Here is a 17,966-nt window from a genome sequence, read left to right on the forward strand (position 1 = left end):
TGGATATAGATGTAGGTAAATTATATGTCTGTAAACAGAAGGACCAAAGAACTGCTGACCAGAAGACTGCATTTTCTTTGTGAAGGAGGAGGCTAAGCTCTCTGATGAGTTTGAGGCGCTTAGGGAGGAGGAGAAAAAGTTGTGAGACATGAGATGGATGGGGAAAGTGAACTAGCCATGAGAGGTAGAAGAAGAAAGTGATGGAAGACTTTCTTGGGATTGCTCAGTGTCAGTTCATCCCCATTTAGCCGAGACTTTGCTAGTTTTCGCACTGGAAGCCCCTGGTCTTGGGATCCCTTCACTCCCAGGCAAATCGGGACATTTGGTTGCCTTCGTTGAAGGAGCCATTCGTGGTTTGAGATCAAGAACTAGTAATGCACCTACTAAGGTCTTATTACTGTTGTTAAATAGAAAAATCACTTATAATAACAACTTCAGGAAGGAAAACTATTTTAGGAATGTAAATCTAGGAAAAAAATTTAAGGGAGAGCTATGCAATATTTAATACTTGCTAATTTCTCTAATCACTGTAAATGAATATTTGCTACTTATCACAGATTTTAGAAAGTAAGGCATTTTGTTCTTCTATATATTCATGGTCATGCTAGTTTAATAATCACTTAGGGTAATTGTATATAGTCACATCAATTATTATTTAATTCTAGTTTTTTCCACTCATAACTCAAGCCTACTTTATGTGGCTTCAGAATACTATTTCTAGAAATTGGTATTCATAGTAACAAATAATATTTTGATTTTTAATGTTTTAAATATTTCCAAACTATTTGCCTTTGATAAATTTATAAGATTTAAATTTAATTTTAAAGTTTAGACTTTCGAGAGATGGTTCCTCTTTGGAAAGTAAAATGTGAATTAAAATTTTAACTTCATTACTTATTCTCAGACTCCTTTAGAGACAAAAAGTTTTTTTAAGTCATAATTTTTTTGAAACAATATAATGTTTCAAAACGGACATTATTGAGCCATAAGTTTTACTAAAGCTTTTAAAAAGTTTGGACATTCTGCTCTTCTATTGTTCCTGGCTCATTAGGTAATGATGCCAGATCAGTCAACTTTTGAAAGATCTGAAATTACTTAAAAGTAAGTAATGTTCTAGAGATATTTACTTTCCCTATTTTGAGGACTTTCTGCTGGATACATACATTTCCTTCTCACTGTGTGTGTACCTCCCTGGTTCTGTCTGTAGCGTGTTCTGATACCTCATAGAAAGTTGACTGTGTGGAAAGAATATGGTGTCTTCATTCAAGACAGGACTTAGTGGCCTCTGTTTTCATTCCAGCACCCCTGTGTACCACTTCCATGACCTTGGACAACTTTTATAGTATTTTGGAATTTTAGTTTTCCTATTTATAAAGTGAAGATAATAGTAACTAGTACTTACTTAGTATTGTTGTATCTCTTCAAAGAGCTAATGTACATAAAACACTTTAGTGGCTGGTGTATAGGCAGCATTTCACGAAAGACAACTTTTTTACTCTACTTATTGGTGAACAGTTAAAAACTCACAGAAGCAGAGGGTAGATGGGTGGTTACCAGGGACTGGAAGGAGGGGGAAAGAGACAGCTTGTTCAACAGGTATAAAGTTTCAGTTATGTAAGATGAATTAAGTTCCAGACATTTGCTTATAACACAGTGCCTTAGTTAACAATGCTATATTGCACACTGAAAAGTTTGTTGAGAGTAAACAAAAGAGATATACTCTTCTATCAAGAATAGAGTATTGAGAATAACTAACATTTATGATGTTTACTGTGGGCCAGGCACTAACTTCATTCAATTAATGCTTACAACAACTGTATGAGGTAAGATCTATTATTTATTATCCCATTTTTTTAGATGAGGAAACAAAGGCAAAAAAATATTGAATGCTTTGCTCAAGACTGTATATCTAGCAAAGTCTCAAAGCTGGGGTTTGAACGCTTTCTCCTCTCTTCTGTTCTCTCAGTGTGTTCTGTACAAACTTTTCTTATATTACCTATAACACGTTACTGTCTCTAAGTTGGTTTACATGTCTCTCTCTCCGTACTAGACAGAAATATCTGTGAAAACAGTAGTCATTTTAAGATAAGTCTTGTATCTCCAGAATTTATAGTACAGAGACTCTTGATACTAACCAAACCTTTGCAATGTGAACTCTGTTCCCCCTTACAACACCATTCTCCGTGCGTGTAAAAGTGTTCTGGTGCGGGTCCAACTGAACAGCCCCCAAGGCTGACACTGAGAAATTCTAACATGAAATACTGACAAATCATAGAATCAGGTTCAGCACCAGGAATTCCTTCTCATGACCTAAATAAAAGGCCATGGTTTACATCAACTTCAGGCCCTACGAGATGGAGTCCGATGTTATGAAATACTTTCTTCTCTTTTCCTTTTCCTGCTGCTTCCCAGGACTGAGTGAAAAGAAGCCTGTTTTCCAATAAGTACACAGACAAGAATCAGAATAGGCTTGCTTCAAACCCAGTGTGTGAACCTAATAGCTATGTGATCTCTGGAAAGTTCCTCCACTTTTGGAGCTAGTTTCCTTGGTAATAATGGAAAAAATTAATACTAATACCTTCACAAGGAGGTTGCAATAGTCAAACGAGATAATGTGAAGTAGTGCTGAGCGTTATGGCCCACAGAAAGCATGTGCTCAATCAATGTAAAATATTATTACTATCATCACCGTCATCATTATCATCATTGTCATACATCATCGCTTGATCTCCTTGAACTGCTGGGTCCTGATCTCTCAGACACGGTTTCTGATCTTGCTGATAGTGTATCGTTTGTTCTAGAAATGCATTCCACCACAAAGCTTTCTGAGTAATGATGCCAGACAAGTATTTTGACCCCAAATCTTTGGTTATTTGATCATTTCCATCATGCCAAAGCAGAATTATTAAAACAGCTTTATATTTTAATACACAATACATGTATATCTCCTGCTTCAAACCTAGCCTATAACAAAGTTTTCTCCTTGGGTCATGGGGGCTCCCTGCAGAGTTGGAGCTTGGCAGTTTTGAGGAATGAACAAGTGGACTTAATTACAATCCAGCTTTGATGGACCTGACCTTCATTGGTGTGTGGGCCCAGAACCCCAGGGAATTCAGGCTCCTGTGGAGAAGAGCCATCAATCAGCCTGGGGGTAGACTCCTCTTCCTCTTCCTCTTCAGCCTCCTTTGCCTGTGGTGGCGGGGTGAGGAGCTCTCTGTTCCCCGAAGGTATCGCTGTTGCTATTTCAATCTGAAAAAGAAGCAGAATTTCATCAGGCAACCTTCTTAATCACCCTCTGTGGCAGTTACACAAATTTAAAATGTATCCATATATGCCGCAAGAGGTCGCTGGTGTTCTTAAGTTGAACAAGGTGGGACGCCTGCTTGCCTGGGAAGGTACATGCGGTTCCAGTTACTGTCATTGTTTTTAATTAATTTTGTTTCTCAAATCTTAGTAATAGTTTCCAGTGCCTTTTAAATTTTGGTCTTACTGCTCTTTACAACATTAAAAATAATCTCGTTTATTGTTTTCTAAATACCTAGCATTGCAAGAATATGTTATTGTTGTGAAAGATTCAAATTAATCCAGAAGTGTGCAGAGTAAAATCCAAAGTCCCCTTCATCCTGCAGCCCCAGTTCTACTCCTCTTGTAGACGATAAACAATAAGAAATTGATGTGTATTTTCAAGTCCTTTTAATCCTTGGTTTTCTAAATTCAAATATTCTGTTCCTTTACAGTGACTTATATACTTCCTCCAACTGCATTTTTAGTGAAAAGTATCCTTTGTACTAAAATAAAATATATGGAGGCAAGAAAACTACATGATTTGATTATGGAATGCTATTTCTCATATATTTTCACTATTATTTGAATAACAAATATTACCAATAATATTGGGGTATTAAAATTGACCTTTTTGAGAGTTTTGACAATAGGAGGCACTTTTATAGAATTTAAAAAGTTTCTCAAAGATTTTTTTCATGGCTTCTATTTTAGATTACACTTGCTTTTCTCTTCTTACTTGCATATTTTATGTAGTGAGTTGTTGAGTCTAAGAACACTGTTTGCATTTAAAACAACCCCTTACTCTCAACTTTCTTCCCTTATCTCAATGTCTGTTCCTTTGTATCCCTTAGTAAATCCCTACCTCCCTACCCTACATTCCTGCCGACGTTGTAACTTTGGAAAAGTTGGAAATCTGTCCAAGACAATTGGTTATCAACATGTAGGAACCACCCTTTGAGGCTTAGTTTTTTCATGGCATCCCAGAAATTCCAAATTCTCTCTTTATCACCTTGATATGGCCTCCTGATTCTTTCCATCCTTTATTTGCTTTCATTAAAAAAGCAACACACACACAAATTCCTTTCTCACTTATTTAATGTCAAAATGATATGCAAGCTATTACTTTCATGTGTAAAATAAGTACATAATTCGGCTAGATATTTTCTGAATATTTTAGATAGATGTTTCAGTTAACCATAAAATTTTAAGATAGACTTATGATTTAATGTCACTTTTATATACTTGAATACATTCCTTCACAAATGAAAATTACCCTTTTAAGGAATGCTGAATTTTTTTTGTCAGTTTACTTTTCTGGATGTGTCTCCTTCTATGCTTCTGTAGTTTCTCCATTTCAGCCCTTCCTACATTGTATGGGATTGATTCCATCAGGTTTCTGCCAACCCAAGCCTACTGGATGGTACGCTTTGAGTTATGTCTTTTATCTTTGTACCTCAAGGCTGTAGCATAGTAGGTGACCAACAAGTACTTACTGAAAATAATAAAAAAATTCTGCCTGTCCAAAATAAATCTAATTCATAGCTCCATGCTTAATTTTAGAGATTTTGCTGAGAAAGAATCAACGAATGTATTAATGCGTTGAAAGCAAATCAAAAGCAAATTACAGTGTATTTGGTGCATTAGGAAGCCATACATGAAGATATTATAAAACGTGTCCAGAAATCTCTGCTTGAAAAGATTAGGCACACTTCCCTAAACAGAGAAACATACGGTTTCCATCTGCAGGGTCGGAAGGAGGCAGATTCAGAAGGAATGGATTTGCAGAGAGACCAAAAAGAGGCTCTGGGAAGAGCGGAAATTGAGACAGATCTTTCATGGAATGGAGGCAGCCTAAAGGGAGAAACACATACCAGACACGTTGCCTTGAATCTTTAGCTTTGTAGAAAAATGTTTGCACATACTTTTTACAGATAATTGTTTTTCCACGGATTTGATGTGAAGCTGTAAGGTCTCACTTGTCATTCCATATAATGAGGCAAAATAACTTTTGTGTTTATCAAAAACTGTTTTGTTCATGCTTACTTGCTAATAAAATGTGAATGTTGGATAAATTTTAAGACCAAAGAAAAGGAATGTTTTTTCAGTTCAGCAAAATTACAGAACTGTAACCTCAAAGTACTGTGTCTGGAGAGCCTTTTGCATTGCAGACACCATTTATTCTCACCATTGAATAGAAGTGATTTAGGCTCCTGTCGTCTTTTCCTCTTTAACAATTTTCATACCGTGATGTGAAGCTGTGAGGCAGTGCACGCAGAGAAATGAGGCCAGGGAAACGTGACCACCTGGCTCTCCGTGTGGCAGACTTTTATGCTTATGCTGCAGAAACCTAAATTTGGGAACAAACACAAATGGCCAGAAAATATCCCTGCCCCCCTTTCTCAGGCTACAATTGGTATCACTCAAATGCAAACATATTTGAGCCTCTGATATAAATATTCATTCTTTTGGAGTTTTTCTCCACTCTTTTTCATTTTGCCTCCTTATTTTACTCCAACTTGCTCCCTACTGAATTGATTTTTTGATCTAATCATTATATTTCCCTAAAGTTTAGAAACACAATACAAGGTCACTCCCACATGTGACCTTGAGCTTGGTTATCACTGCACTTGCTTATCTTCTTGGCCCAGTACCAGCAGGGTACATCTTTGAGTTGATTGTTGTCTCATTCTATTCTCTTGTTTACTGTCCTTTAGATGACTGATGCCATGGCAGACTGTGTTTAGAAGCACCTTCTGTGTCCATGAGAGAGGTATATCTCTACCAGGGATGACAAGTGCATAGCCCATAGACAGTGACCTGGGTAGGGTGACGTCTCAGCAGACGTCAGGCTGGAGACATAATAGTGCCAAGTGGAGTTCACCACCCTGCCTCAGCCTCCACACCCAGCACAGACTGGTCTCCACAGAAGCAACCCAGCACCTCAATGCAATCTCAGGAAAATCAGGGCTGAAATGACCCCTAGGTGTCTTAGATGAAGTTTCTGCTCCTGGAGAAATAAGGAATCTCAGTAGAAAGTGAGTCAGTTACAGTTTTTTGTACCAGATGATGTGTACTCAGACTTTTACTGGCAATATTTATATTGTTATTAATAATACTGCAAAAGATTTGAGACTTTTATTCTCCAATAGTCAACAAAGTTGCCCATAGAAGAATCTTCCTATAAAAGTACTCAGCACCATTTTAAGTGACAATAACATAAAGGGGGTGGGATAAATTGGGGGATTGGGATTGACATATACACACTAAATATAATAGATAACTAATAAGGACCTACTGTATAGCACAAGGAACTGTACTCAATACTCTGTAATGACCTATATGGGAAAAGAATCTAAAAAAAGAGTGGATATATGTATATGTATAACTGATTCACTTTGATGAACACCTGAAACTACACAACATTGTAAACACAACATTGTAAATCAACTGTGCTCCAACAAAATTAACTTAAAAAAACAAAAAAAATTTCAATCAAATCTCCATTTGTCCCTTAGCAAAAAGCACATATAAATGATCCATCCATACAGCCATATTAACCATATTACTACCATTAAGCCTACTTATTTATCTTAATTTCAGAGTAAAAATATGAAAAGTTAGTAGGTTCAGAAACAGCAGTCACACTTCTTCCTAATTGTCTCATTCGCCACTGATTCCTTCAGAGGAGACCTCTTTTTTTTTTTTTTTTTTTTTTGGCAGTATGCGGGCCTCTCACTGTTGTGGCCTCTCCCGTTGCGGAGCACAGGCTCCGGACGCGCAGGCTCAGCGGCCATGGCTCACGGCCCTAGTTGCTCCGAGGCATGTGGGATCTTCCCGGACTGGGGCACGAACCCGTGTCTCCTGCATCGGCAGGCGAACTCTCAACCACTGCGCCACCAGGGAAGCCCCAGAGGGGACCTCTTGTTGAGTATGTCACTCACACCTGTTCAGAACAGTCACCAGCCATTTGCTGCTGTTAAGCATTGTGTTTGAATTAATAAAAACTAATGTGTTTTGTTTTTTGATATTTAACAATTTTTTCATCTCTGTGTTTAATCTGCACTAAGCTTCCAATGAGGAACTCAATGAAAATGTAATATATGTGTGATGGAAAGAATGCTATGAAAGAGCTGGTTACTCAGATTTGATTCCTATCTTTATGAATGGGTGAAAGGATCACTAAATGAGTAAGTGAATTTGTAAATGATGGAAGGTTCACCAGTCTTCATAATTGTCTAATCAACCAGACTGAATGTCTGTGCCAAACAGTACACTTAAGTTATGATCAACTGTCCATATTACCCATCATTAATATTTTCTAAACATCTGTAAATACCATTTTTTTTCTCCCTGTCTATTACCATCACCATAATCTAAGTTACTTTGTTCTCTTGCCTGAAATACAGTTATAGTCTACTTATAGGAAGTTGGGATCTCCTCTACTATATATTCAACCTTCAGTGAGAATAAACTCTTAAAAATACAAAATTGATCATGTCCACCCCTGTTTGAAAGCCTTCAGTGGCTTTTTATTGCTCTTGATAACCAACAGAACAATGGCCTTGAAGAAGCACTGCAACATATTGATTATGAGGAAGGATCCAGACTAGATGAGTTTGAATCTAGCCTCACTGTTTAGGCAGTTATTTACCTCCCTGAACTTCAGTTTCTTTATTTGTAAAATCCTGATATAAATATTACAGCTGTGTTAGGATGAAAACGTTAATACACATAAAACACTTAGAATAATGTCAGACACATAGTAAGTGCCATGGAAAGGTTTGCTATTATTATTATTAAAATAAATTTAAAACTCTTTGATTCACAGAGTCCTGCATGGTTTGCCATTCAAGTGTCCTCTGCCTTCATCTCCTGCCAATTGTTCTCTTTTGCTGCACTGGCCATCTTTTGTTTCTTATACTCTCCATGTTCCTTCTTCTATAGGACATTTGAATGCACTAGTCATCTGCTTGGAACTCCCTCCACTCCCCAGCTTTTTTTCCCTTATTTTATTTTTAACAGCTTTATTGAAAGTATAATTGCTATACAAAGAACTTCACATAATTAATGTGTACAGTGTGATGAGTTTGGATATATACAAACATCTGTAATGCCGTCATCACAATCAAGATATTAGATAATATCCACCACCTCCCAAAGTTGCCTTGTAATCGCTTATTTGCCCCTCATATCTAGTTCAGGTCTTACTTCCTCAAGAAAACATCTCATGATCTTTGTGACTTAGATAAACATGTTTGATGAGTGGCTCTCAGAGCTTTGTGTACTTCTGTTGGCACATTCACCATTGATTTCATGGTAGGTTTGTGTGTTTCTTTTGGATTGTTGCAATTATTCCCTTTCTAAGATCCTTTGCAACATGACTTTTCAACTCCTGCAATCAAGAAGTAGAGGGTAATTTCTCATCCCTTGAATTTTGAATTTAGACTGGCCTTCTGATTTGCTTCAGTCAAGAGAATGTATTGTTGTGTCAGTTTTGAGGGTAGTTCTCCAGAAATATTGCATGTTTTCATTTGCTCTCTAGGAGCCCTGCCCAGTCATCATAAGAACGAGCTGGCTCCAGCCTGTTGGAAAATGACAGAGCATATGGAGTACAGGAAAGCCATGTAAGCTGAGGCCAACCTAGTCCATCCATCCCTGAACCAACCCAACAGCTGGTTGGAGATATATGAGTGAGCCCAGTGCAAACTAGAAGCATAGCACAGCCCAAATTGCTGAACTACAGAATTGTGAGCTAAATAAATGGCTGTTTTAAGCCACCAAATATAATGATGGAGAAACAACAATAAGGTATATAACATTAACCATCATGGAGAAATAGATATTAGTGAAATAGTCACATATACAACACAAAAATCTGTACCAATAATTGTGCACATTTAATAGATTTGTAAACTGAGGATGGAAGAAGGGAGGGTTAAATAAACTGCCTGAGTTCACATAGCTTCTATGTAGTAAGGCCAGGATTTGAACCTGATTATCGTTGCCACAGAACTGTACAACGTCCTTAATATTTACTGATTCTGTACTCAGCCAAAAAAAAAAAAAAATCATGCTGAATAATCTAACTTCTTAAATATCTTCATTCTGAGGAAGAGGAGCTCTGGATAGGAAAAGTGAGCAGTGTCATTGTTGGGAATGACTTCACTTTATAAATTCATAAATGAACTTTCTTGTACATATTTTAAGCCTCACATGATTTTTTTTCATGGTGTCGTTTATCAACCTACCATCAGCTCTGCTGGTGACTGATTATGTTAGTCAGTTGCTGAACCTGGAGGCTGAACACCCTACCAAGGCCATGTTGCCCTGTGGGAGCACTTGGCAGCCAGTCGTTCCCTGAAATTGACAAGTATAAAAAAAAAAAAATCACATAACAGTGATGTAGGTAGGGTGTAAAATTCAAGGCGCATTCATTATAATTTTCTCTCACTTTCGTGAGAAATAAGTATTATGTAGAATGAAACTCTAGTCTGGTTAAGCATGATGGCTAAGACAATTTCATATATTCACCAAATCATTTCATTTTCCTCCTGGGCATTCAGCTAAAATAAATTTTCCAATTTATTTGACTCTAGCTTGCGTCATGTGGCTAGTTCTAGCCAACTGACGGGGAGAGAAGGTCATGTGCAACATCAGGTCAAATTCAGTGAAGAATAAGCATACTTTCTTCAGATTCTTTCTCTTCCCTTAATCTGTCAACAGAAGATCCACTGTGCCAAAGGTGAGGATGGTGACGTTCTAGCATGAGAGATGTTCGAATCCCTGAATAACTATTTGGAAGACAGTAAACTCATTGACCTGCATTGGGTAGTCATGTCAGCACCATATAAATTTTTATTGTGTTAAGCCATTGGGATTTTGAATTGTTTGTTACAGCTGCTAATGTAACTTGCCCTAATATAGACCTTTTCAATTTTTGTTTTCTTATGTGTTTCCTAATTAAACTGATGGAACAGTTTCCAATATTTTGGGGGTTGAGCTATCTAGCACATATCATTGACATTAGAAAAAAATAAATGCACATTTTTTGTCTCTCTATCCTCTCTGATTTCTCTGTTACAAACAACTGTTCTTTGATCTTGGTTATTTGGTATAGTACTTACTGAAATATTGTATCACTTAATTTTAGTGAATTCACCATTGTTTCCATTTATTTTTAAATCTCAGTATTTTATTAAGTCAAAATTAATAAATCTATATAATGAATAAATATTTGCAAGTCAAAATCAAAATTAGTTAATGGCTTTTGGTTTAATCAAAATAGCATATAATAATCATAACATTTGATATTGACTTGCTAAGATATGTATGTATTGATGAAAACATGTAAATGCTTCCTTTTCTTTTAATCTATCCTAACGTATCGTTACTCTTCATAGATAACTCTAAATGGTAATGCTTCTTTGTATTCAGTGCAATGTTTAAGTGAAAAATTTAATGCAAAAGAAACAAAAGCTAGTGATTTAACGGTTCCGTTTAATCATACCCTCCCTAGTCTGTGTCTCTTCTGGGACCTCAGCATTTTTTTCTTTGTTCACATGTTTATTTTCTCATTTCCTTTCCTTGTTGTCAGAACATGGCAATATTTCATTTTTACTTGCCAGAAAGATTTTTTACTTCAGTTTTATCTCAGTTTATTCAGAACTCTGTTCACCATCATCCCCTTAGACTCAAGAAACTTAATAGGTTTCCAATATCTTAGTTCTCACAAAATGTATCATCTAGTTCTAATTGAAGGTCTCCAAATAATATTGGTAGGGAACTTTGGCAAAGGCTGTAGAAACATTATTTAATAGCAAAGTCAGTTCATGTTCCCTTTCCCCTTACTGCCCTTGTTCCCCAAGTAAGGATGCCAGGACAATTTAGTGTAGGCTGAAATCAGTAATCTCATGAGAATGGGGGTAGGGAGAGACAGTCAATCACAGTAATTGAAAACAAAGAAGTTGGACTGAAAACCAAGATATTTAGAACCTTTCAAATGCTAGCTCTTTATTTTATGATGAAGTAATTTAGTATTTTTTTAAGTTTCATTCTTTCCCATCCTAACACAAAGCACATTGTTCCTTCTAACACAGACTTTATTGAGGCACAAACTATAACAAGCTGTGCCTTTTCATATGTAGAACTTCTCTGCATACAACTGCTATTCATTGATGATGATGTTGATGTTGTATATATTATCAGACATAATTATAGACATTTTGAATAAGAAAACGTGCATTTTGGAGGATGTCCCAGGGAGGAGCAGCTAGTAGCCAATTGCCTTCAAAATAGATAGGTATTACATTAATTTTTTTTTCCTAATGTACAGGATCAGTGGTAAAGGCTTTAAAAATTTTACAAACTTAGAAACCTGACTTTATCTCTCAGGGGAAGAATTACTTTAAACAAATTCCAAAAAATGTACTAAACCAGGATGTTAACCTGAACCCTGTTATTGCCACCAAAATGTTCTCTGTAGTCTCTGTAGCTTCACTTGGGGTCCTGATTATAATCAAGAGTTTGTAGGAGCAGAACAAAGGACTCTGGGTATATCAGCTCTATAATAGCATAATGTAAAGGAAGGGCTGTCTTTCCAGGGTTCAAAATCCTTAGATTTGCTGACTGTTGTTAAGTTTTTGCAGTCATTAACATGATAGAAATCCTCCTGCCAATAGGAGAAGGCTGCTGAATAACAGTGGCTTTGGCAATATTTCACTCTATGATCTTCCTTTTTAATCTCAGTACCAAAATGTACGGATCCCCTTCAATTTCCATTCTATGTATGTTATAGATTCAATATAGTTATTATGAAGGATTTTTATCTTAAATGTTCTGTATTTGATTTCTTTCCTGTTTATGTCTTTGATCAGAGTTTTGATATCATAACTCCAGAGAAAACACACTTAAAAAAGAGTTGGTCAGGGCTTCCCTGGTGGCGCAGTGGTTGAGAGTCCGCCTGCCGATGCAGGGGACACGGGTTCGTGCCCCGGTCCGGGAAGATCCCACATGCCGCGGAGCGGCTGGGCCCGTGAGCCATGGCCGCTGAGCCTGCGCGTCCGGAGCCTGTGCTCCGCAACGGGAGAGGCCAAAAAAAGAGTTGATCAATCCTCAATATCTTTTAGATATATTTTATTTGCTTTTCTCCTTATATGCATTAAGAAATGGAGTGTTTAATATATTTGCATATGTACCATTTGCCTCTTTAAAGCCCATATTGAATATTAACAAAGATATTGATATGCTGTCACTGTGATTATCCTTTGGGGCCCACCTATCTGCATATTATGTGGAGTACACTAACATCACAAGCCAATAATTGTACGACCTGATGGATGACAACATTACCAAGTAATAATTCTTGAATTATTTCAATGCCTCTGTGTGTGTGTGTACCTTAACAGTGTAAGCCTCTTTGTTCCTAGCAAACTCAAGACAAGGTTTACATAATTTGGCCTAGGAGTGTTAGAATGAGAAATTTGTGGAATTAGGGAGGGTCTAATGAAAATTAGGCATTTAAGAAAAAGGCTATGTGGGGCAATAAGAGGTCAGGTCCCATCTGGGGTTAGAAATTAGTATGGTAGGAGAACACGTCCAAGATAGGATTATCCAACTCAGAAATGTGAAGATTTCCAAAGATTTTTTGAACAATGTTACTTTTGGCAGATTTGTAATTTACTGATTTTTTTAATGTCTCTGTGGAAGATGCCACAAGACAAAATCTGGAGAAGTATGTCAAAAAAACAAAAATCTGGACTAGAAAGAGAAGAGAAAAAGGCTCTCATTTAGCACACAGTACTAGAGAAGTAAAGGGACCAAATTAAAAATCATATTAAACTGGTTAAAAAAATAGTACCTGACACACTAAAAGAATAGCTGAGGGACGTCAAATACCCTACCTGGATCCTACCCCCAGAGATTCTGATTTTCATAGTCTAGGGTGTGATCTAGGCATTGAAATGTTTTAAAACTCTAGAGGTGATTCAAACATATGGCCGAGGTCGAGAACCACTACACTAGAGGGGAAATTAATTCCGCAGAATAGGATGTGGGAGACAGAAATGCTAATTAAGTCCTGGAACTTTGAAATGTTGAGTAAAGTCTTGATGAGAATATGGTAGAAGGATTGTTTTTTACTAGCCTCCCAAGGACCACAGGCATCAGAAACATCAACAGCAGTTTCAGTTCAGGAATCTGCTGAGGTTGATTCTCCAGCTGAAAAACAAAACAAAACAAAACAAAAACATGGGGAAGAAGTGGAAACTCTCTGGGAGGCAGATTTCTTGAATTCCACAGCCTGAAGCAAGAGTAAAAGCCCCTGCCCTGGGGCACATAGCTTCCAGACTGGAGAAACCCCTGGCTGAAAATCCTTGCTTACAACAGAATCTGTCACTTGACAGAACACATACTCAGTGCAACACCAGGTACCAGAATACCAGGGCTTAGCAGGAAAATGGGAATTCAAAGGCAGTATGCAGAAAGAAAGAGAAGCCTGAGATGGACCTGGTAATTGGGCCTGCCGTCAGTCACCTGTGCTAGAAAACAGGTTGTATAAAAACTGTGCTAAGAAACAGGAATATCTCCAATAATACTCTGAGAGAAGAGCCATTGTGTTCGGGGATGTTGTGGCTGCTCATACTATAGGTGCATCAGAATGACGTGGAGAGTTTGTTAAATCATTGATCATTGGGCCCCCCTCTCGAGTTTCTGATTCATTAGGTCTGGAGTGGGACCCGAGAATTAGCATTCCTGACCAGCTCCCAGGAGATGCTGACACTTTGAGAACAGCTGCTCTAATAATGGTAAAACAGTGCCATAATTTAACTCCTGGTGGGAGATTTCTTCCAATTGTACTTGAGCTCAAACTATGCAGACTAGAGGCAATGAACGTACGCCGACCAACATCTGGATGAGGTCAAACCAAGATTTCTTCCATCTTCCAACTTCTTAGGTACCATCAACTCTCTTCTTGGTCTCTGGACAGTATGTACTGGTTTGGGGAATATACTTTTGCCTAGAATAACTATTTTAGGGACTCAGGATTATCTGGTTTTTAAAAATTTGATGGGGGTTAAGGTCAATAATGGGATAATATTGTATGTGCAATTAATGCTTCATTCTCTTTAAATATCAAGGTCATGGGAGACTTGGTAATGAACAAATAGCAATTTATGTGCCTCTGAAGAACTACCTCTGTATCTAGTAGAGGCTACTCAGGTTGTAGTTACTGAAAGAAGCCAGCTTGACCCAAGCAAAAAGAATTCATCTAGCTGGGATGAAGCAAAAGAAATTGAGAAAGGGGAGTTTGGGACTGCATATTCTTTGGACTTTTACATCACGAAGCAAGTAATTTTGACTTTGTACAGCAATATCTTTGGATTTAAACAAGTTTAGACTTTAATAGGTAAGAGACATTAATGTGCACTTTTTAATTTTTCCTCAAAAACTTTATAGAGGTAGGAGAGCTATATGCCAATCTGTGTCCTCTATGTTTCTGGAATTGTCTGACTGGAGTGTATTTACTTAGCATTTCATTTCATTGCAGAAACTCTCATAAACTCTGATATTAGATAATGTGGCTTGATATAATTTGAGGTAGAACGTAGAACTGAGAGTGAAATTTCAATCTTAGGTGCAGAGAGGCCTTTGAGATAAATTCACTGATGTTCTTGGATCCACTTCAGAGTTTTCTGGGGTCAAAATCTACAGACTTCCAGAGGACATCTAAGAGTGCCAGTTGGCATGAGGGCAGGCCTCATGAAGGTAGGAGTGACTGTACTAAGAAATGGGCTGCTTTTCTCTCTCAACATGGAAAGCTATATTGAACCTAGTGGGCAAGCCTGGTGGCTTGAGAGGCCAGCGTGTTGGGCAGTGGGTATATCCTCTGTGGGCCCCTTTACTCACTCCTCCTATGAGAGGAAGAAAGACCAGGGTAATTGGTAGTGAGAGAAGGAGCTTGGCCTGAGTGGTTCATCTTCTTTTTTAGGGGAAGTTGCCTGCCTATCAGGAGCATAAGTTCTGGTTTGCGCCTCTGTGCATGCACTAAGCTTTACTGTATTCTGAAGCCTGTGGTTGACCAGCATTGCCTGTGACTGATGACCTAGTCTATTTCTGAAGTTTTGTATTAAGAAGCCCATAGTTGCTTCACACCTAAGTCATATATTACAACCTAGCCTTTATCAGTAATAAAGGGGATATTTTGAATGTTATTTGTCTGAGTCCCATTTCTGTCCCTCAGTTGATTCTAAAGTTAGATAGGGCATAGCAGAAGCATATATGAGGTTCCTTAAAACCTGACACCATTGCCCAGAAAACTTCAATATTATATGTCTCTATATGTGTCATAATACAAAATGGTATGCATTTTCAAATATGTACTTGGCCCCTGGCTTCATTTTTTCAACTATTATTTTTTCTTTGCCACACTCTCCTAATTTATATTTTTATACTATAATGTAATATAACACATAATTAATAATATACAATATAAGATGTGACATTATGGAGAATATAATATACTCTATATTATATATATATTATAAACTATTTTATGAGATAATACCGTATGTAGCTTATATGTAATCTAATTTATCTATATTTATATTTATATATCTATTTCTGTATTCATTATAGCTTTTATTCATGTAAGTAGACTTACATACTGTTCAAAAAAGGTGGTAGATAAACATATAAGTAAAATAATGGCAGGTTTGGAGACATAATTTCTCAGCATATGTATATATTTTGTGACTGAACTCATAGAAACCTTATGTCGCAATAACTACTGATCTTGTTTATTCTTAGTTTTTCACTTCCTTTATTGTGTTGAAATTGTGTGTTTATAAGATAACTAGACTGAGAGATACTGAGGGACAGGGAGGGACTTGGTCTGATTTACCTGCTTCTGTTCCTGGCTCTCAGCAAGAGATTGGGAAGTGGATGCAAGGTGAACCCATGTGCATAAGCTTCCGTGGCTGTTGATTCAATGACTGATTCCATGGTAAAAGTAACATTTATTGAGCATTTGCTATGTGCCAGGCTCTAAGTTAAACTGTTAAGTTTTTAATTTAATTCTCATGAGTTATCTTATAAATGGGAAGCTGAGGCTCAGAGAGGTTGTATGACTGTCCAAGGCCACACAGTTGGTGCGACGGACTTGGGACTCACACATGAGGAGACTGACTCCATAGCCCATGTCACCCAACACTGTGAAAACCTGGCTCTCAAGGATGAATGGGGTGTGCACACAAGCGAAACCCAGAGCTAGTGGTTTCTCCCACCATTCTTTGTAGCGTGTGTGGTAATGATTTAAGTGCCCAGGCAAAGCCAGAGTGAGAAGCAAAAGTCCCCATCGGTTTATTTGCTTAGTTTAGGGTCGCCACCCTGCCAGTCTATACCTAACCAGTAAGCTCTGTTCCTCAGCACATGATATTTAAATTATAGGCCCATCTCCCTTTTTGTTAAAGTGTTCGAAATCCAGAATGCTATTTGGATTTTTACTGTAACACTAAGTAAGATATTTGTAAAACAAAACAGAATTTTAAATTTATCTTTCTCCCAAATTATCCCACCACTTGCTACGCAGTCTTGAAAGTGTTCTTTGTTGTTATCATTATATCAGAAATTGGTTTCTGAACATGTTAAAAGGCCCTGGGCCATTCGGCCTGAGTTACTAAACAATATTCTTGTGGGTTCCACATGCTGGCATGTAGGTATGCTAAGTGCAGTGAAATTCTGCTCTAAGCATAAGTCTGGTACGCAAACTGATTTAAATCATTCATGTTAATTACCAAAAGAATGTGACCATGAACACTGGCAGTGAAAGCTGTATCTTATTTTCTACTTTATCTTGAAAATGAATGAGGAAGAAATGTGTTTGGCAAAGATTGCTCAATCCCCATATTTTTGACAAAGCTGCTTTCAGTTCAGAAGGATCATCTGTCCTGTCTCTCCCTTAAATACTTTGACAGCTAAGAGAGATGCTTAGATAGTGTGTTAATTGCAATCACTTGAAAATTTTTTTCTGATTCCTAATAATCAAATTACTTAATTTCAGAGAAAATAAACCTCAATATTGGACACAGCTTAAAGAAGTAAAGATGAAAGAGAAGGAACAGGAGAATAATAGAGATTTTAGTGCCAGGGTCTCTCTAGTTTGACGTTAAAAGAACCTGGTTTAAATTTTACTCTGAAACTTACTAGTTGAGCAACCTTGGGCAACATTCTGATCCTTAGTTGTTTTTAATAATAATAATAACAAGTCTTATTTCAAGGGACAGTTATGATAATTAACTTATATTTGTGGTCTCATAAATAATGTATAATACAGATACAAACACAAACAAATCACTGGCAAATACTATGAATAATTTTTTTTTCCTGTGAGCCTGCATGATTGTACATTTTTGTTGCTTAATTTTTTTAAGATTTTCAAACAGCTTACAATGAGAATCAAATGCTGCTTTTGAAAGAAGCATATCGGGCTTCCCTGGTGGCGCAGTGGTTGAGAGTCCGCCCGCCGATGCAGGGGTCACGGGTTCGTGCCCTGGTCCGGGAAGATCCCACGTGCCGCGGAGCAACTAAGCCCGTGACCCATGGCCGCTGGGCCTGCGCGTCCGGAGCCTGTGCTCCGCAACGGGAGAGGCCACAGCAGTGAGAGGCCCGCATACCACAAAAAAAAA

At 37.5% G+C, this 17,966-nt stretch overlaps 1 protein-coding gene and 1 long non-coding RNA gene across 10 annotated transcripts in view; one reads left to right on the top strand and one right to left on the bottom strand.

Moving 5' to 3' along the window:
• The window catches only part of LOC136792280 (uncharacterized), a 520,212-nt gene that overhangs the window by 240,076 nt on the left and 262,170 nt on the right, over window positions 1-17,966 (top strand). The window lies entirely within an intron of this gene.
• Window positions 1-17,966, bottom strand: part of EPYC (epiphycan) — a 37,143-nt gene that overhangs the window by 10,320 nt on the left and 8,857 nt on the right. The window contains exon 3 of the mRNA XM_059080914.2: window positions 3,078-3,249. Coding sequence (XP_058936897.1) covers window positions 3,078-3,249 — 172 coding nt within the window. The remainder of the gene's footprint in view (window positions 1-3,077; window positions 3,250-17,966) is intronic.

This window comes from Kogia breviceps, chromosome 12 (assembly GCF_026419965.1).
Source record: "Kogia breviceps isolate mKogBre1 chromosome 12, mKogBre1 haplotype 1, whole genome shotgun sequence".
In the NCBI taxonomy this organism is placed as follows: domain Eukaryota; kingdom Metazoa; phylum Chordata; class Mammalia; order Artiodactyla; family Physeteridae; genus Kogia; species Kogia breviceps.